Source organism: Colletotrichum acutatum (assembly GCF_030867785.1).
Source record: "Colletotrichum acutatum strain CBS 112980 chromosome Unknown BDZ83scaffold_39, whole genome shotgun sequence".
Classification (NCBI taxonomy): domain Eukaryota; kingdom Fungi; phylum Ascomycota; class Sordariomycetes; order Glomerellales; family Glomerellaceae; genus Colletotrichum; species Colletotrichum acutatum.
In genome coordinates this window covers 104,625-124,189 of record NW_026849033.1, presented here as the reverse complement: position 1 = coordinate 124,189, position 19,565 = coordinate 104,625, and the positions used below count along the sequence as shown (strand labels likewise).

Below are 19,565 nucleotides of genomic sequence, written 5' to 3'. Positions count from 1 at the left end.
TAAAATTCCAGCTACGCATGAGACTTTCCATCTGTCACCGTCATGCTCCGCCACGCCATGGTCTACGCTGACATGATCCACACCTCACCCTTACACTACCACAATCCGCAAGAATACACAGTCCGACAATGAGACCAAAATCCGCGGAGCCGACGACATCAACAAGGGAAACGGAATTACGGTAGCCAACATGCATAGCTGCAGTCTGTAGAGAGCATACGGATGTGCTACGAACCTAGAGGATGTAGCCACCAGGGCTAATGCAACTTTCCTCACCCCTGTAGCTCCACAAGTACTTTCATAAGGCGGCTCGGCTCTTCATGGGGAATTCTTGCTACGGACAACAGTACCTACGAATTCAGCGTTGAGAATATCCCAAAGCACACCCATTTGGGATATCAACCGTCCAGTTGAGTCCATCGTGTCATCTACCTTGAACTGCCTGGCATGTGCGCTCGCTCACGCTCAGCATTCATAACCTGTCCCGTGCCTACACCTCCTGAAGACTACGCTTGGAATAAGGTACGAGGTACGGAGTACGAACCCGACACGTCAACTTCATCGGACCCGGTCCCCGTCCGCTGTGGCCAACACACCGACCAGCTGGGCAGCAGCAGCAGCAATAGCAAGGTAGCAAGACCGGACAGGGCAGGGTTCAGAGTCTAAACGTCACAGCCAAATATTCCGTGGCTTTTGCAACGACCACGACGGGTACCGTTTCCCACTGACTGAGCAAAAACTGCGCCGTGCGTTCTTTTCCCTACAAGAAAGTTCCTTTCCATGTAGGATAGCGGACAGTGGAGGAATTACAGTCCGCGGTGTCCCCGCTTGGGCGTTTCGCTTCTTGACGGAGGAGTAGAGACGACACGGCCGAGAAGCTGCGAGATTGGTCGGCATGACCCCACGACGAGACAACCTCCCACACGGAGCGGGCGGGTGAGCGGGCGGATCGGAGGAGAGCGCCTGCGGGCTTACGCCAGTTGCCTCTGTCAAACAGAAACCCTCACTTCTTGTCGTTCTCGTTGTCGCCTCTGGCTGCCGGAAGACTAATGGTAGGGTAGGGTGAGATGTCAAATCATCCCTCAGCCCTGCTCTCGGTGCCAGCACCAACGTCGCCTGGTAACCTTTTCAAAACACTTTCTGCCTCCGACTCCTGTTTTCCTTCGGCACCTTTGCCGGCGGGATAGGAAAATCCAAAATCTGAAGTTACCTCCAACATGAGTCGGGGGCAAGGGATGACGAGCCTGCATGGTCCGGGCGAAATGCAGAACACAGAGATTGCCCGACGGTGAAGCCCAGCAGACAGACCAAACGTCAGACGAACGAGATTGATGAACCCGACTCCGCGTTGTTCATCCTCGTGGAAAACCCGCCGAACCCCGTCCGTTGGAACTTTGCAGCCTTTTTTTTTTTTTGCTTCTCTTTAACAGCTTAAGCATTACGCACAGCTCACGAGACATGCACCGCATCAACGCGTCAACTGGCTATCAAGTGTTGCAAAGGATATGTCGGTAGATGAACATTGTCGACGCGCTGGTTCCCATATACAGTCGTTGCATCGCCACGAGCTCTTGTTTCCAAGGTGTGGCGCCCGTTGAACTTGGCAAAGCCATATTTAATTGGGCAGAACGTTCCGTCAATAATCGTCAACCAATATGATCTGCGATCTACAAGTGTGTGGAAACCTAGAATAGGACGGGATGTGGTGTCCTCCAAGGTTGAATGGCGGCGACCATGGTCGAATCAAAGAGCTCCGAGAGCTCGCCGGTGTGGTGTGCGCGCAGGAACCCTATGCCGGCCATTGGGTCGGAGTCCAGGCCATCCGAGGGGTGTGACGGGACGGAAAGGGGGCTGACGTAGATCTGAAGGAGGCTTGGACACCTCTTTTCCTCGCCGTTGATTAAGCCGCACATGCAAGGCTCGTGTCGATTGAAACAATCCTGGGGTATTGCATGGAGCTGGCGTGGGGAGGGAACCAAGAGCAGTTTGGGTGATGCGGCCGGCATCTGGCACGTGAGGCAAGTCGTGATACGCAAACCTACGGAGCATGCAGCAACACTAACCGCCGGCCGCCGGACAGGAGGCATGGAGGGTTTCTAGAAGAAGCCTCCTATCCATCAAAGATGAAGAAGAGCCAAGCCTTTCATGGTTGATGTCGCACATGGGTTTGCCCACAGACATTGCTTGGGAGAACCCCGGACTGGCGGGGACGCTACCGACTTTCCCCCGCGGCTTGTCCGCTGTTCTGACCACCGGATGGAACGTTGACAAGGCGCTTGACAAGAATGGTGCAATTCTAGGTTGGAGGGATCGACAGCGTCCGGGGCCGCGGATGGCATTGATTCATCGGAGACGGATTCCAGGCCGAAGAGCCAACAACGATGGTCCGGCCAGCTCAGCCCGTTGTTGACTGACACGAGCATGGACAATGGGTTTGCAATCAGCAATGCAACGGCTATCCTGCAGGGTTGAGTGGGTTTGGGAGCTGGTGTTCTTTTCGGGCCTAGTGCCATTGCCGCTTCAAGTCTGTCTCACCCTGGAGAACACTCGATTGAAGTGAGCAAAATATCGGGTGAAATGTACTTGCTCCAAGGTAACTAACGTCAAGTTGACTCTCACGAGACTTACATATTGCAAGTTTTGACCGTTTTCTATGTGCATTAGTCGAATGCGCCGGAAAAGAAGCGAGGGCCTCGGCCAAATGTAGCGCATTGAGCTGAAAGCAGCCCTTCATAACATCCAGACCAGTCAACTGGCGCTGTAATCAGCAAACTCACAAGTCGCATCTACAGGTTCGCCCTCTGGTTTACGAATTGGAAACGTGGTTAACACTCATTCGAAAAAAGGGCTGCAGCGTGTAGCTGAGACGGCTCCTGACAGAAGCCTCTGAGCAACTACCAACCTTATACGCTCTTGGCATTATTCAATACGTGAACTGCAGCGTACAGATCTGTAGCCATAAGCTCGGTTGGTTATCGATCTCGATTAGTCGGTAGAATAACGAGTCGTGGATGATTACGGACTATACCTCGGCCCCTTCACCCACCATTTCACTTGCGACATCGGCCTCTTCGGGCCCATGCAAAGTGTGCCATGCAGGCTATGATACGGCTTTTCACATCGGACTTATCCGAAGCCTACTCCCTCTCTACTAGCTTGCTGCTGACGGAATATGCCCCACATTCGATGCTGGCCAAGCTGAGTAGTCAATCCCGGAGAAATGGAAACAATATTTGGACGACACGCGATTTGGTCAATAGTATCGCGACCTTTTGGGGCGATCCTCCCAAGCAAGTCCCAAGTCACTCGTGAGAGGGGTACCTCTGAGGGAGAATATCACTCAAAATCCCTCTACTAATCTCGATTTGTATCCAACGGAAAATTGTGCAGCCTTCTCTGCGAGCGGCTCCCGATGTGTCATTGAGGATTGTTTCCCAAGGTATATATAAGGGTGTCGATGTGGGTATTGTTTGGATGGACAGCGCATAGCAAGGCTGCGGACCTTTCGTTTGAAAGCGGCAATCGGTTATTCGGACTTAGCATCTCGATTAACAAGTCGTTCTCAATTGCTCCCCAACTTTGGTCCTTTACCTGGTACTTACGCCGTCTGCGCCTCTGATATATAGAGAACAGATGGAACGCAGTCCTGCCGTCCGAGAATCCGTTCGTCTCGGCCGATGGTCCATCAAGAGAGCTGAGTCCGCCAAGACGGCACGGCATTACCGCAATGATCGGCGATAGGCGGAAGGGCGCGGACGGCCGGTTCTGTATGACTGTAATCCGTACTGTGCAGTCATGTGAGATACGTTCGTTCTGCGGCATGCCAGTTTTGAGAAGAGTTGACTTTTTCCCTTGACATGCAAGGACGCCCAAGCCAGAGAGCAGGGTGGACCCGGTACCAAAAAAAGCAACACTTCCCAAAGGAGAAAAGGGCCGTGATCGCTGCGTAGCGCCTGTGCTGTGGGTGCAGAGCTTCGAACAAGGTTTCGAGACAACGTTTTAGTGACAGACTTATTTTCTTCGTGGGCGTAGGGCTGGCCGACTATGTTGCGTAGTCCGAGCGAGAATAGAGGGCGGCACAGACGATAGGATGACTGGGATTCTTTTCTCTAACGCGAGTCGCTCGTAAAAAGGTCAAGTGTCGTAACGTACCCTCGCGCGGCTAGGTAAGTAAGTTGGTATGGTATCCGTAGGTTAGTGGTGGTGTTTGAGACAGCCTAGATGGGCAAAAAGCTCCTACCAGCTCTACAAAAGCAACGTAGGTTGTGTGTGAGACCCGGGCAGATCAATTTGTCGGAAAGAATGGGATCTACAGGGCGAACACACACCTTAATGTGACCTCTCCGGGCCCTGCCTATTGGCAATTTTCACGCAGGATTGATTATGCTGGATAAACGACCAAGGAACATGGTCGCAATAGACTGACAGTCTGGCAGACGGGGAAGAAACAGCTGGAAGACCCCATACGCGAAAGACTTTCCAAATTGGGTCGAGCTGTACCCATGGTCTCGTGGCCCTGTTTTGTTGACAACGTGTTGTCGATGCCCTGAGGGGGGCGTTGAAGTTTCGTTTTTTTTTTTTTTTTTTTTTTTGGCTGCGACCCAGATGTAACATGTGAAAACGCTCACAAGCACCCCTCAAATCCATGGATGGAAGCCATTTCCCTTGAACTGTCCCAATGGCATGGGTAAGCTTAGGCGATTCCCTCCTCCCTCCCTCCCTACCTCCCTGGGCACCCGCGCCCGCCGGCTATTTGTCACTTTTTCCAGTCAGAGGATTTGAGAAGAAGAAGAAGAAACCCCCAAGCCTGTCAAACGGAAGGGGGGGATAGAATAGGTTCGGCCGCTGCCCGTTTTACGCGCTTACGACACTTGCATTGTTTTGGTGTGTGGCAGGGAATGGTCAGTACATTGACAGTTTTTCTAAGGTAGACATGAAAGCTTGAGGTGGTGCGGTGCAGCAAAAGCTAAGTGTAAGAGGCAGGGAGTTGGGGTGAAGAGACGGCTGTCTGGGAGCCAGAGGGGTGGTGATGGTGTGGTGGACTATCTACCATACGATCTAGAACCTTACCAAGTGGGTGACAAAACAGAATACCAGTTAACAAATGATTACAATACTTGCCTACGACCTGTTTATCATTACTAGCGATATTATTCTTTTTTCTTATTCTTTTTATCTATATTTCTACTTTTACTTATATCTTTTGTATATTCACTACCTAGGGAATACTCTTTAGAAAGCACAGAGATAAGAGCAGTAGGGAAAGAGCTAGGGTTCATAGAGCCGGCAAACGACTATGTCACCCACTTGCTTACCTATCCGCACAATACAGTGCTGCAGTAAGATGAGGTGGTGTGTGATTGTCCGCCAGAGAAACCTTGAGCTTCGCTTTCTGAGGTGGCACAGTGGTTGTTGGAGGTCGAGATAGGATATTGTAAGCGGTCGCATTAGTCAGGAGAATGGAAAGAAAGCGAGGAGGAAGGTGGATTAGGAAGCCTGTACATAGGGCCGAAGCTGGCCGCCGCTTGTGCCGAGCCGGATTTCTTGTACCCCACCTTTCCGCAGTTCTCCCGGCCGCTCTGCTCTGTTAGGTCCCCGTTCGGTCTTGAAGTTCTTCCCCGGGACTGGCCAATCTCTGGTGCGCAACGATACCACATGCAGCTTGCAGCTTTCTTCCACCTCACCTTGCCTTATCTCTCAAGGTACAACAAAAATTCCTATGCAAGAATTCGATATGTCAGCAATGCGGACCTGCGGAGCCAAGACCCCGAAAAAAATACCTTGTTACGGAATTGTGTGCCGCAACGGTTGACACTTGCCTCAAGGTGCCCATGCCACGGTGCGTGCTACTAAGGTGCTGTCAGCAAAGGCAGCTTACCGATACAATACCAGCGAAGGCAGGTAGTATTGCCTTGGTCGGCGAAAAGGGAAGAAAAAACAGACAGCGACAGGGGGCAAACTCTACATTGTGCATCATTGGGATTAGTGATGACGGAAGCCCATCGAACCACGTTTGCTCATCAAATTATCAGCTCCAGCTCTTTCTCAGGCTTTCAGCCCGCGCCCTGTTCAATCGCGTCAGCTTCTAGCACGAGGCGGTGTGTGCTTGGGGAATCTTTTGACATGTTTGAAATCGAAGGCGTCATCCAGGGGGAAACCAAGATATAAAATGTGATTTCGTATGAACCTCTGCCCTTCTGAGCTCTATTACCTGACCTTACCTTGCCTTACACTACTTTAGCCCCTCCACACACGTATCTTGGACCTTCCCGATCACTCCGATCACTCCGATCAAAACCCTGGGGAATCCCTCGAGCACCTCATCACCTGCCTACAAGAGCTCAGTGCCTTGCATAGCTCCGGATTGCGCCATTCTCAACATCCACGCAAAGTTGCAACCCGTGCGAATAATTGGGAGTCATTGGACCAGCTTGTCTTTCCCTGCTCGCAGACCGCCAGTCTCCGCCAAACAAACCCCCGTACCTCAACGTGCCCCTCCAAGACAAGGGCGCAAAGTAAACAAAACCAGAGGTTGACGATAATCAGAAATAACAACCACCGAAAACGTCTCTCTCAGCCAGACTAGACACCCCAGCTACCACCCCCAACCACCAAAATCAGCCCATTGACTCACCAAAACTAGACCGTCTTGGTCAGCAGGCGCGCGATTGCGTGATTGATTCCTACTTGCCAATTCGGAGCTTGGGGCATCCCCGACCACAAAGTACAAGCACCGTCGTCTTTTTTCGGTCACCGGAGTGTAGCGGGGCAATTTCCACCTTAAACATCCTACCGAGACTCGAGCTACTTTTTTTTACTCTTCATAACGTAACAAACTACAAGAAAAAACGACCCCGCGACTCGACTCGGTTACCGTCGACTTTATTTCGCACAAACCCCGAGACGTAGCCCGAATTCTTTTTCTCTCGAGCCTACTTTTTTTCTTCTTCATCCTTTCTTTCTGCATTTTCTAGATACCCTCGACTCTTCATCCTTTCTTCCCACTTCAGAAGAGAGTCGCAATCCATTACCCCGCCAAACTTCTTCTTATCACGAACAACGACCCCTCCATCGCAAGCTTCGCAACCATGACCGTCCCTGTCGCCGAGCACCCCATCGAGACCCCTCCGCGGGCGCCCTCGCCCGTTCACAACTTCGGCACCCTCGCCGTCCACGCCGGCTCCCCCCACGACCCCGTCACCGGCGCCGTCATCGAGCCAATCTCCCTCTCCACGACGTTCGCGCAGACGAGCGTCGGCAAGCCCGTCGGCGTCTACGAGTATTCGCGCTCCAGCAACCCCAACCGCGACAACTTTGAGCAGGCCGTCGCCGCCCTCGAGCACGCAAAATACGCCCTCGCCTTCTCCTCCGGCTCCGCCACCACCGCCGTCGTCCTCCAGTCCCTCGCCGCCGGCTCCCACGTCATCTCCGTCTCGGACGTCTACGGCGGCACCCACCGCTACTTCACCCAGGTCGCCAAAGCCCACGGCGTAAAAGTCACCTTCACCCCGGAGATCGAGGTCGACATCTCGGCCCACATCACCCCGGCCACCAAGCTCGTCTGGATCGAGAGCCCCTCCAACCCGACCCTCCGCCTCGTCGACGTCCGCGCCGTCGTCACACAGGCCCACCAGCACGGCATCATGGTCGTCGTCGACAACACCTTCCTCTCCCCCTACGTCCAGAACCCCCTCGACCTCGGCGCCGACATCGTCGTCCACTCCGTCACAAAGTACATCAACGGCCACTCGGACGTCGTCATGGGCGTCGCGGCCTTCAACTCCCCGGACCTCAAACAGCGCCTCGGCTTCCTCCAAAACGCAATCGGCGCCGTCCCCTCCGCGTTCGACTGCTGGCTCGCCCACCGCGGCCTCAAGACGCTCCACCTCCGCGCCCGCGAGGCCTCCACAAACGCCACCGCCGTCGCCACCGCGCTCGAGGCCTCGGACAACGTCATCGCCGTAAACTACCCCGGTCTCGACTCCCACCCGCACCGCGCTATCGCAAAGAAGCAGCACCGCAACGGCATGGGCGGCGGCATGCTCTCCTTCCGCATCAAGGGCGGCCACGCCGCCGCCGAGCGCTTCTGCCAGCTCACCCGCATCTTCACCCTCGCCGAGTCCCTCGGCGGCGTCGAGTCCCTCGTCGAGGTGCCCAGCAGCATGACCCACGCCGGTATCCCCAAGGACCAGCGCGAGGCCGTCGGCGTCTTTGACGACCTCGTCCGCATCAGCTGCGGTGTCGAGGACGCCGAGGACCTGCGCCGCGATGTCCTGCAGGCCCTCGACAAGGCCGTTGCCGAGCAGAAGAACGGCTCCAACGGCGTCAACGGTCACTAGACTAGAGAGAGAGAGTAGAGAGAGTGAGGCGCATTTCATGACATTTTGGATGGAACTTTATTCTACGGAAAGGAATTTAGAATTCAATTCGCCTATTTTCAAAGGAGGGTGGCTGCATTCGATTTGGGAATTATTTTACGAGCTAGAGACGGACAGGAGTCGTCAGTCGACTGCCGCTAGCATCATGATCAAACACCATCATCATATATAAAGGAGGGTTTTAAAAAGGGAGCATTAGGCATAGTAAGCAATTGAAAATTTCTAGAATAGGGCAAAGGGGGTATAATGAAGAAGAAGAATGGTAGCACACACTCTACCAAAGAAATCATTGACCAGCTTGCCATCGCTGCTATTAAGAAGCACATTTCGTGTCGTTCAACCGCTTGACCGCGACCAACCCATCCATGTCTTTGAAGCCTCCCAAAAATCCGTGTGATGTTGACAACGTCGTACAAAGCTACTACGTAGCCCAACCCATCTACAGCGTCTCGTGGAATCCCCTTCACTCCTCCGCAAAGTTCAGATTCAGAAGATTATCTGCCAGGTTTCCACCGCCACCGCCGCCATTCTCGCCATCACCGGCTCCGCCTTCGCCCCCTTCCCCTTGGCCGGCATGTTCATTGCGCTGCCGTTGGATCTCATTCATGCCCTGACAAGCAGTCTCGGCAATGTAGTGAAGTTCTTCGAGGGTGCCGCTGTTGCAGTTGGGAAAAACGCCGTCGATGCTGCGTTGCCAACCGCTCGTGGAGTTCCGCACCGCCGTCTGGTAGGCATTCACGTCGTACTCTGTGACCCGCAACGCGCGCGTTCTAGGCCGCATCTGAGTGAGGAGGTAGTCGTTGGAGGCCAAAGCCGGCAGGTAGGACACGGGTGAGCCGTCCGACTGCGGCGGCTGGTAGTAGCCCAGTGCCACTTCGACGAAGCGCTGCGCGATGGAGCGGCCGAGTCCGCAGGGGTCAATGAAATCGAAATCGGGGGACGAGGGTGCGGGTGACGGCGGTAGATCGTCACGGGTGTAGAGGTCGTAGCCGAGGAACGAAGCACGGCACGTCTGGAGCTTCGGGCACGACTCACGGATGATCATGGCCATCCAGTCATCGTGGAGACCAGGCCTCTGGTTTGGAAGACCGATCCACAGGATTTCCTTTGAGTCTTCGTTGAGGTTATGCCCCTGTTCCGCTTTCAGGTAGACTTCATTGAGGTACAGCTCGCGTAGGGTCTGGCCGAAGTTGCGTGCGGCGCATCGAAGGACATCTGGTGTAATTTCGACGCGCTTCAGTTCGAGGGCCGTCAGGCATGGAAGCGTGATCGGTGGAGAGGGAAGCGCGCGCGCTCTCCATTCGTCTATCGTCATGTTCCAGGCTTTTGTTTGCTTGAGGCCCCTGGGTGGACGGTCGTCGTCGGTGCCGGACAGACAAAGGGTCTGTAGAACTTCAGCATTGTGGACAAGATCCCACAGGCAAGTACCGTAAAAGGCCACGCGTGGAGGGTCGACCTCATGACGACGGAAAGATATTACTAGGTGCTCGAGTTGGAGGATGGCGCGCATGATGGCAAGAACATCAGAAGGGTTGGTCCAGAGGTCGACAATAGCTTGGTCAGACACGTTCTCCAGCACAAGAGTTTTGAGTGAAAGAGAGTCCTCCGGGCGGCGGGAGAAGGCGGAGAAGGTATTCGCGAGGATCATTGTTGCAGCATTACAGCGATGGCCGACAAGCTGGAAGGGGAGGTTCAGGCGTAACGAGGAAACGAACTGGCAGTTGAAGAGTATTGATTCGAGGGTATGACGGTAGTCCAGCGTTGTGAAGGAAGCAGGCGACATGCAGTACTGGCGTTGCAGTGTCTGGACGAAGTGCTTCATCGAGGGTATTCGATCGAAGATGGTTGACAGGAACTCTACTTCCACTGTTGATGAATCAGCAATAATTCGTAAACGCGGGACCGCTTTCCAGCTTACACTCATCGCGCAATACCATTAAGTCAATGTACATTGACTTGCAGTGGTATCCAATTGTCTGAAGAGAATCGATATCCGGCTGCCGCCGCCGGCTGTTCTTGCTGAGACGGCTGAATTCGAGGGCGATTGTCCTCAATGCGAAGGGCTTGAGGAAGCGGTCGAAGGCCCTGCATACAAGACGCAGGTCCAGGATGTGATTTCGAGGTGACAAAGCGACGCATTGCCGGAGGATCGCATCTATCAGCTCGCGGGGAAGCGACTCCATTGCGGGATCGTGGGAGAGAAGCTCCGGCAAGGCGTGGAAATAGTTCTCGGGGGTCTCCTGGGGGTCCAATGCGCGATACGGAGCCCCGCTGCTTTGGCTCTGCCGGGAAGTTGATAATGAGAAATGCAGGACGGGGGTCGCAGACTACCCGAGTCTCGTTGCGGAGGCGGATCGTTCGAATCGGTCGTGAAGTGATGGTTGATGAGGGTCGGATTGGGAGATTGTAGGTTATCTAGATGAGCGTTGACATTCAAATTGGCGGTCGGAACCCGGACGGATCCTGTCCAAGGTGGAACAAGAAGCGGACGGTGACAGGGAGCTTGGGGCACCCGAGGTGTCACTTCAGGCAGTTGCAGCGCAACGTGCGCTAAGGCCGACAAGGGTTCAGTCACTAGGGTCCCCGCATCTTTACCTTATCATTCCAAGTTCAGTGGACGTCTCGCAACACCATGGACCTGATACTTTCGAAAACCTTGGGAATTCGACTTGAATGTTGAGTTATTAAAGCGGTGATATCCACTTGCTTCTGAAAGATCATCATGGACGGCACCCGTTTTTCCTCAAAATTGAGCATCGGTAGTTCAGGTCCTTCGGCACGGCATCAACCGCACACTTTCGTGCTACCTTAGCTCCTACATGCTTTTAGACCCCATGACACCGGCATGTGCTTTTGTCTCATTGCGCCGTTGGCGAAAGCTCCGGCTTAGTCCTCCCAGTTGTGCCGCTTAGCAAACCACTTGATGAAGTAGACCAGTCCAAGGAGCACCGGCACCTCGATGAGCGGCCCGACGGTTGTGGCAAGCGCTTCGTCCGATTCAGGCCCGTACGCCGCGACCGCTATCGCGATGGCCAGCTCAAAGTTGTTGCTGGCCGCCGTAAAGGCCTGGGTGCATGCGAGGCCGTAGCGGAATCCCATTCTGCGGGCGGCAAGCAAGGTTGCCGAGAAGATGACGGAGAAGTAGACCACGAGCGGCGCTGCCACTCGCACAACGGAGACAATTTGGTGGACGACTTGGGAACCCTGAGAGGCGAAGAGGACGATAATAGTATACAAAAGACCGATGAGTGACCAGGGGGCCAGAAAAGGTATGATCTTGTTGTTGTACGTGTCGACCCCAAAAGTGTAGACCAGTGACAGCCGCGTGAGGATGGCCGCGCCAAGGGGAATGCCAAGAAAGATGCCAACTGCTGAGGCAACGGTGGAGTACGAGATGGATGAGATGCTATGGTCTTGACCGATTACTCGAATGAAGAGCAGGGCCACAGGGGCGAAGAGGACGATTTGCAGAAAAGAGTTGACTGCCACGAGAATCGCGCAATAATTCCCATCTCCTCTTGCCTACACTCAACACTGTCAGCATACCTTGGGCGTGTAAGTCATCACGCATGAGGTTCCTACCAGGCTTGTCCAAATCAGCACCATGGCGATACACCTCGCGACTCCAACAAGAATCAACCCGTTTCTGAGACCCTGCTTGTCCGGTAGGAACGCCCACGATAAAGCAAGCTAACATAACCGTTTTAGCAAGCAATCTGGAATTACTTTGGGAGGATAGAAGGCTTACCATAAAGAGCGGTGCCACTATCCAGTTGAGTATAATGCTGAAGCCGAGCTGGATCCAAATCTCTCTTGTACGGAAGATGGCATGGAGTTTCTCGTATTGAACCTTGCACAATATGGGGTACATCATCACCAACAGACCAACGGCTAGAGTCTATCAGCATATATTGTTGAAGATTTGGTCAAGTCAGAGCTTACCTATCGGCACAGAGACACCAGCAAACTTGCCCTGTTGGAGCGCTGGTCCAGCATTGGGGACAAAGTTTCCGAGAAGAATGCCAATCAACATGGCGAGAAAGATCCAGAGGGCTAGAAATCGATCCAGAATACCGAGAGATTTGAATACTGAAGGGTCTTGACCATGCTTGGATTCGATAGACTGTTGCTGCTCGACATCTCGATTTGTACCGTGATCACTGGGTTTCTCAACCTGCTCTCCATCCGTCTTCACTCCTAGTTCCCGCATATTGTTGGGGGAGGTACTAGACATTACTTTGAATAAGAATCAAATATAGAGAAAATTCAAAACATAGATTTGGTGACAACTTTTTTTGTATTTCAATCTTTTGAGGTAGTCAATTTTGGAATTCTTGAAGCCTTCTTCTATAAGAGCTACTGAGAATAGGATGAGGCGGACACCTCAGTCTGGGGGGTTCTCTACTAAAGGTGAGTCTTTCCATCCTGACCAATCAGAGAAGAGGGGTGACATTTCATTGAAGAAAACACCGCACCGACTGATTTTCCCGCTTGAGGAGACGTCGCGCGGTCATTCAGCTTGCAGCGAAAAGGTCTCACCCAATCACTGCGCCATCTGAGTTTTTGGTCTGAAGCCGGACTCGCAACTATTCCAGGCCAAGACTTGATTAGTTCCGGTGCCTAGAGGTGCCGAAATTCTTTAGACCCCAAAGACGGTGATAGTTGGCACAGGCGATCGTGCAAAGTTTGCAAAAAAACGCTTCCCATTTACTTGCTTGCTTGCATTCATCATTGAATAGTTGCTCGATGATCAGCTACTGCTATCGGCTCTTGCTTTGGACCCAAACGTGAATTCATGACCCTTTTGGTATAAATTCGGAAGAGATCGTGGGGCGTTGAACTTTGCGTCTAGCAGAGCGAGAGCTTGTGTATCTCCTGATTGCCAGAGATCCGCGACTACTCCTTGGATGTGAGAGACAGGAAACGGAATACTTTCTCGTTTTCAAGATTGCGATATAAGATGTCGACTTATTCAGAAGTCAGCGCTGTGTTGTTCTGTTAGCTCCAAGTTTTCATCTGATTGACTTTGGCATGCACACGGGCCGGAATCTTCAGCCCCAGCCTCATTCATGCGTCATATCGATTAGTTGACAAAATACTGAAGCTCTGTAGGCAATAGTTCACTGTACATTTGAAACCATTGGACCCCTTAATTTGGGCATACAAACAACTCGCCCGCAAGGAGTTCCTTCATAGCCTGCAAAATATGGAAAGAACAGATACTGCGCCTCAGTTCTTCCTCTCGAAGTACGGAGGGGATATCCTTGGGGTGCTGACCATATGAATGACTTAGGACGAAAAGTAACCAGACCTTCACACGCACTTGACCAGGTCGTATAATTGCAACTATTAGCAATGGAGAAATTACATGGCCGTCCAGCTTACCTTATATGTTGACCCTCGCTGTGGAGGCTGTGCTTTTGTGAGGCTGTTCAACTCGGGCAAGAAGTTGGTACATGAAGTAGCTACTTAGTCAGGTTGATCCAAGCCACCACCAACGACCGTTGAGAGTAAGTGACTGATCTCACGATCTCAGCTGAGTTACTAACTCATGTCTCCCCGCGATCGTCAACAAACTAATTTCCCCCGCAGGTTTTCTCATGCATTCCTCAATCGGACACGGCGACGGAGCCGGCGGAGGCTTGGGGTATCCCAGCTCCGACAGGAGGCAGGTGCACCGGCCAACGTCGCAACTTCCAGGTTGGAACGCGTCCGTGGATTTAAGGCGGGGCGGCTTTAGGTGTCGGGCCGAGAAACCTCCCGAGCTTGCTGTGCCCTTCATCCCGTGCCCACCTGCTTTCATCCTCATGATAAAATTTTCTGCAGCCTCCCAAATCGACTGCACCTTCGTCCTTCACTCACAACCTCATCACCCGTCACCCGACCTCCAAGACCGGTGCTGAGACCTCAATCCACCTCAAATTTTCTGCATTGTTTGCACTGGACGGTTGGTCCGACGAAGTGACGTGGGCTGTGGGACATGATTCCATTATTCGCAACGTCGTCATTCTCATATCAGCAAAGCGCCAACCTCAGCGAGATGACGAGCGGTGTCCTCTCCAAATGATGATGGGCATCCTCGATATCCTCTTGCGGCGCGCTCTTGCATCCTTTACCGCAACCCAGGCGTTTCTACCGCTTCGAAACCTCGGGAACCATCAGACCAAGCATCCCACCATCATTTGTCGCGCCCCCATGCCGCATTGGTGTCGTTTCGGATTGATCTTCCCCACGAGGAGCGCAGTCTTGGGTCGCATTTCAGACGCGCGTGCTCAATCGGCGCTTCGCAAGTGCGAGGCGTTTACAACGTGTCAATCTTCGAATATCGGAAAACGTCTCGCAGAGCGCGACAAAAACCTGCTAACCAACTCACCAGCTTTCGTGATATCCGTCCTTTTTGGACACAGGCATTAGTGTGTACAGCAATGGGCTTCTCTCTGTGCCATTCTTGCTGAAGGAAATTTTCATCGTGCCAAGATCAAACTCTGCCCTTCTATTACCAAGCACCTACGTCGCTCTTTATTCGATAGCTCTGGTGCATGAAGTAAGGGCAACATCTCGCCAAATTATGACTGAATACTTTGTTCGCTCAAAAAGTGGACTTAGCGCATCCGAAATACCATATTGGGTCGCGACCTTTCCAGCGGACGACCGATTGCCAAGTTCTCAGTGGAAATGTCTCGAATCCGTTCGGACGAGCCTCAAATGAAGCCGATTGTGGACTCCACATCAATCTACCCGGCCCCAGTTCTGCTGCCCGGACTGCCCGGCTCACCGCCAACATGAAGTCAAGGCGATGCGAGCAGCGAGCAAGGGATTTGATACCGCCCGCCCGCGTATCGGCCACATTGCAGGCTTGCGCTACGAGAATGCGACCAGTCGTGACGGCAGAGATTTCAGCTTACATGTCCTGGCGGCCATGATCTGATGGTGAGCGTGTCTGCCGGTGGAGACAGTCGCTCAGGGGAACGCTATGCCTAATTCGCTTGGCTGCTAATATTGAAGCTGATGACAGATCCAGAGATACGGCTCCTTGGGCCTTGGCCGCAAGGCTAAGTGCAAGTTCCTTCCAAGTTCCTAACTTCCTCCTGTTGAGGCGGAGCTCAGCTTGAGGATGACTGCCTGCAAAGTAGCGCCATCCGGGTCCTGAGCCTCGCTCACGGACGCTGTTTAATCTCTTCGAGTCGTGGCACCTTTCTTCTTCTTTGATTCTTCCGACTTTCTTTTTTACCCCGAAGTCGCGCTCTCAAGTGTGCCACCTGCCGATGCCTAGCAGAAGAAATTTGGCTCTGATTCTTCCAGCGAAAACCAAACAGTGATCGTTGATGGGGCAGATTGGCAGACTGGGCAGGCGCCTTCATTCTTGGGGCATATCATCTACCTAGGACCCTGCCTGAAAGGACGCCCAAGGAAGATCGGAGGATTCGGAGAACAAGACGGACCCCTCCTGGCAGCCCTGAAAGCTGGCAGGGCAAGGCACACGAGTCCCCTTCCCTGGACGATGATGGCATAAGCCGCGTTGGGATACAGGTGGGAAGGTTATTGGCGAGCTAACGTTCCCACTCCCGGACAGGGGGCAAGGCAACGAGGCATGGCAATTCGAGCAAAGCCAGGAATTGCGATGTGCGATGCTTGACAGCTGACAAGCGGAAACACATTGGATGATGCCCTGGTGGCAGTCGCACAACGAATCTAGGCACTCTAATACGGCGTAGATCGATGCATACCGACGAAGCAAGCACGCAAGCCACCGGCATATGACGATGGCACAAGCCAGTACTTCAGCATTATGAGCCGAGACAGCTTTCATTCTCCCCGACTATCGTTCATATGTGGAGGGAGAACAAAGTTTTTGTCTTTTTGTGCCTTGGGGTACGGGATATCCTCCCGCGAATTCCAACGGCGACGGCCCTGCACAGCTGAAAGGACAATGGGAACACCGGGAATTGCTGGCCCCTGCGTACCGGTAACGCGCGCCTGGCTACTCGAATATGGGCCGCCAAACAGCTACGACTCCTCAGATGGGAATAATGTGGCGCGTTGGCAAACGCCAGAAGCGGAACTTTGAGTCGAACGGGGCGTACAATTTCATTACCGCCGTTACCCTCGATGCTCGAGGCGCTTTCACTAGTGGGAATGCACAAAGTGTAAATTGGTCGGAGGCGCGGGAACAAGATCAAACCCGGATCGGACATCTTGTCAGGCGACTCTAACACACTTGTCAATTGCTTGCCCATCCGTCCTGGCTTGAAAGTTGGAACTGCCGCTTTTTACTGCGTTTCTTCCTGTCTGCAGCCTGCAGGGCCCTTCCATCTGGCTGCAGATGCGCACATGCAGCAGCAGCAGCAGCAGCGCTTCAATGTCGGCCGAATTACAGCAGGATGGCACCGTGGGCTGGAGAAAGGAGCCCCCCACGCACGCCATGCGTCCAACCCGAAATGTGTTGCGAGTCGTGATACTTGCGGCGTTCTTGTCCAGCGTCCACGGTACCCTGCCGAGTGCCGATGAAGCGAAGCGGGTCAAGCAACGGTCGACTCGTTTGATCTCCCTCAGGTGTTGGCGCCTCCTAGGCTCCCTCGCCTTGCTGTGCGCTGAGCCAGGAGGCCCCAGGACAAGGCCAGGCGAGAATCGCCCGAACACTTTTGTTGGAACTTGGCGGCCTGAGAGAGACGGGGGAAGTGAAATTCGACTTGACGGTCGAGCGTTTGCAGGTGTCAGCTATCATGCAGCAGAAAGCGCGACTCGCATCACGCCCGTCCGTTCGACACGTTCGTTCAGAATGTTCAGTGCGTCCCGAATGGATTACTAACTCAGGGGCTTTTGCCAATGGCCAATGTCAATTTTGAGAGTTGGACAGCAGCTGCTAGCGTTGCGCCCTGTACACTAAAACGCCGTACCGCCCTCGCGAAGGCTAGCAAGAACAGAACAAAAACCGAAGAAAACGCTGGACGAATCCCCTCCCGATCGGTGAGACACCGCTGAGAGCTCAGTGAAGAGCCGATGGGACCGGCCGCCGAAGCGTGAACGCTTTAGTCTTAGCCAGGGGCTTCTCTGAAGGGGGTGGAAAAGGTAGAACAAGCTTGAAAGACAAGCCATCCGTCCCGCGGGTAGATCCCCCTCTCCCCCTCTAAAACTTCAAAGACGACTGACGTGGTGTAGTGGGAGGATTGAGCGCGCACTGGTCTCAGACTCAGGTCAGATCGGTCCCTCGAGTTCGTCGCGAAGAGGGATGGGATTAGGGACGTTTGAGAAAGAGTAAGAGCGCGTCTCCTACTGATACTTAATAGGGTCTAGAGACTTGGAGGTGCGGTATCATGTTTAAGGTACGTGCTGGTTGGAATGTGCACAATGACTAGTGGTTCGTTTGAACAGCTGGGCACATGTGCTGATGAACAAAAGTCGGAACAATGGAGGGCGTTTGAGTACGAGTTGGTACGAGTACGGGAACACTGTGATCAGAGGCACACAATGAACAGCTTCTCTCTCTCCCCCGCCCGCTCCTTGCAGGCATCTCGTGTCTCGCTCGGTCAGCAGAGCTGCCGTGGGCCAAGGCAGGTTTTCTTGTCTTTTTCTAGTTGTCTCTGATTTTCCTGGGACGGCACTGGTAGAAAGGGGAGGGAAAAGGCGGGTACCCTCGTTCGTATTAATCCCCGCTGGCGCTGGCGTTGCGGCGATCATCCACCCCGTCAAACCCATCCGTGGACCATGGAATCCATGATCCAACGCGCCAAAAGAGAGGAGCCCACCCCTCGTCACCCCGTTTAGCTTCGATCCATCCTGTTATCCGTACCGTAGTCCGTAGAGATACGGGAAGCGAGGAGGTTGGGATTTCGTTGGCACATGTACAGGTACATTGATGAACACCTTTACTTTTTTTTTTTTGTAAGGTATTTTGGCGACGGAAGTGTTGCACGGCCGCACATCTCACACGCGTTCAAACATTTCGCGCGGGAAGAGGGAAAAAAAAAAAAAAAAAAGGGAGTGAATTGCATTAGTCCGTTTTTTGTCTTATTCTCCCACATCAGACCGGACGGGAGGCGACCTAACGTTTATTTCTCCTGAATTTTTTTAACGTGCCGCTGTGCTGCCGAGCTGCTTTAGGCAGGGTGCGGCGTCTGTGTGTACCTCAGGGAGGGCGGCGCCGCGGCGGGAAAGCTGAACGTCTCAATTCTTAGGATCTTTGTACATGAGGCGGACCAACCTGATGGATTTGAACGAAATTGAATCTGACATTGGCCGCCCGTACCTTCTTGTGTGTATTAGAATCTGGTGGCTTAGCGGGATATTCTTCGTCTTCGACTGCTTCTTCCGATCAAATAGGTAATAGAGGCAGACTTCACCATGATCTAGGACGAATGAGAATAAGAGCAAGAGACTTATCGAACAAGAGCAGTGCCAAGACGAGGGAGGTACAGTACATGGCACTTCTTCTGCCATGTCATGTACGGTGATGTACCTTTAGTCCGTACCCTCACCTCACTTTCCCAGGGACTACTGCGTAAGGTACGTTGTATGTGGCATAGTGGGAGTAATATTACTACTCCAGTTGCTAATACCTGATTCCCACTGACGTATTATGTGCGCTCCTGGTTTCTATTATTACTGCTACTCGCTACTTGTGACTTGCTAAGGTACCTACTTGCTGCATCTCTGCGTCTGCGTCTCCTCCGTCCGTGGCCGCTGCCCCCGTACCCCCGTACCTCCCCCGTCCGTCGTGTTCCCGTCTCCCGATTGTTCGATCCGTCCCTGCAATATTCTCTCTCGCTCTTTCTGCCTTGGACCTTGAAGCTTTCCCTTGTGTGCCTATCCTTCCTTCCAAAGATCTTTCTGACATCTCGTCATCCCTTTCGCTCGCTACCGTACCGTAGGCAAACGAACGACTCTTACCAATCCACTCTCGCTACCTTGTCTGCTGTCACTCTGTCTACCAGGCTGTCAGCTTTCTCTCGTTATTTCTTGTCATTTGCCTCATCCTCATGAGACATTGGATATCGGCCGATCCATCGAGTCCAAGACCCTCTTGCACAATTCTTTCTCCTTCCCTACTCCAAGGCTCCAACAAGCTTCCTTGTCTCGCCCGGTGACCGGAAAGGCGTTTAATTTGCATCATCTTAGCATCTACCGTCTTTTCTCTCCTGTCGCATCAGAACAGCAGCGCGCGTTCCCTGGCGACACAGAAAAAAAGGT

The 19,565-nt window shown here is 53.2% G+C and overlaps 4 protein-coding genes across 4 annotated transcripts; 2 read left to right on the top strand and 2 right to left on the bottom strand.

Annotated features, from left to right (window-relative positions):
* Positions 1-7,088: 7,088 nt before the first annotated feature.
* Positions 7,089-8,339, top strand: BDZ83DRAFT_651092 (Cys/Met metabolism PLP-dependent enzyme; the record flags this gene model as incomplete). The annotated part of the gene is made up of 1 exon (XM_060510429.1): positions 7,089-8,339. One exon carries the CDS (start codon positions 7,089-7,091, stop codon positions 8,337-8,339), a length of 1,251 nt encoding a protein of 416 aa, XP_060365720.1.
* A 502-nt stretch (positions 8,340-8,841) lies between these two features.
* On the bottom strand, positions 8,842-10,561 carry BDZ83DRAFT_576064 (uncharacterized protein; the record flags this gene model as incomplete). Its single annotated transcript, XM_060504885.1, has 2 exons — positions 8,842-10,244; positions 10,297-10,561. The coding sequence occupies 2 exons, from the start codon at positions 10,559-10,561 to the stop codon at positions 8,842-8,844; spliced, it is 1,668 nt and encodes a 555-aa protein (XP_060365719.1).
* Positions 10,562-11,264: 703 nt separating this feature from the next.
* On the bottom strand, positions 11,265-12,588 carry BDZ83DRAFT_575979 (arsenical-resistance protein; the record flags this gene model as incomplete). The annotated part of the gene is made up of 4 exons (XM_060504874.1): positions 11,265-11,900; positions 11,961-12,068; positions 12,127-12,269; positions 12,321-12,588. 4 exons carry the CDS (start codon positions 12,586-12,588, stop codon positions 11,265-11,267), a joined length of 1,155 nt encoding a protein of 384 aa, XP_060365718.1.
* A 1,158-nt stretch (positions 12,589-13,746) lies between these two features.
* On the top strand, positions 13,747-14,792 carry BDZ83DRAFT_651089 (uncharacterized protein; the record flags this gene model as incomplete). The annotated part of the gene is made up of 3 exons (XM_060510428.1): positions 13,747-13,830; positions 13,971-14,078; positions 14,205-14,792. 3 exons carry the CDS (start codon positions 13,747-13,749, stop codon positions 14,790-14,792), a joined length of 780 nt encoding a protein of 259 aa, XP_060365717.1.
* Positions 14,793-19,565: the final 4,773 nt, after the last annotated feature.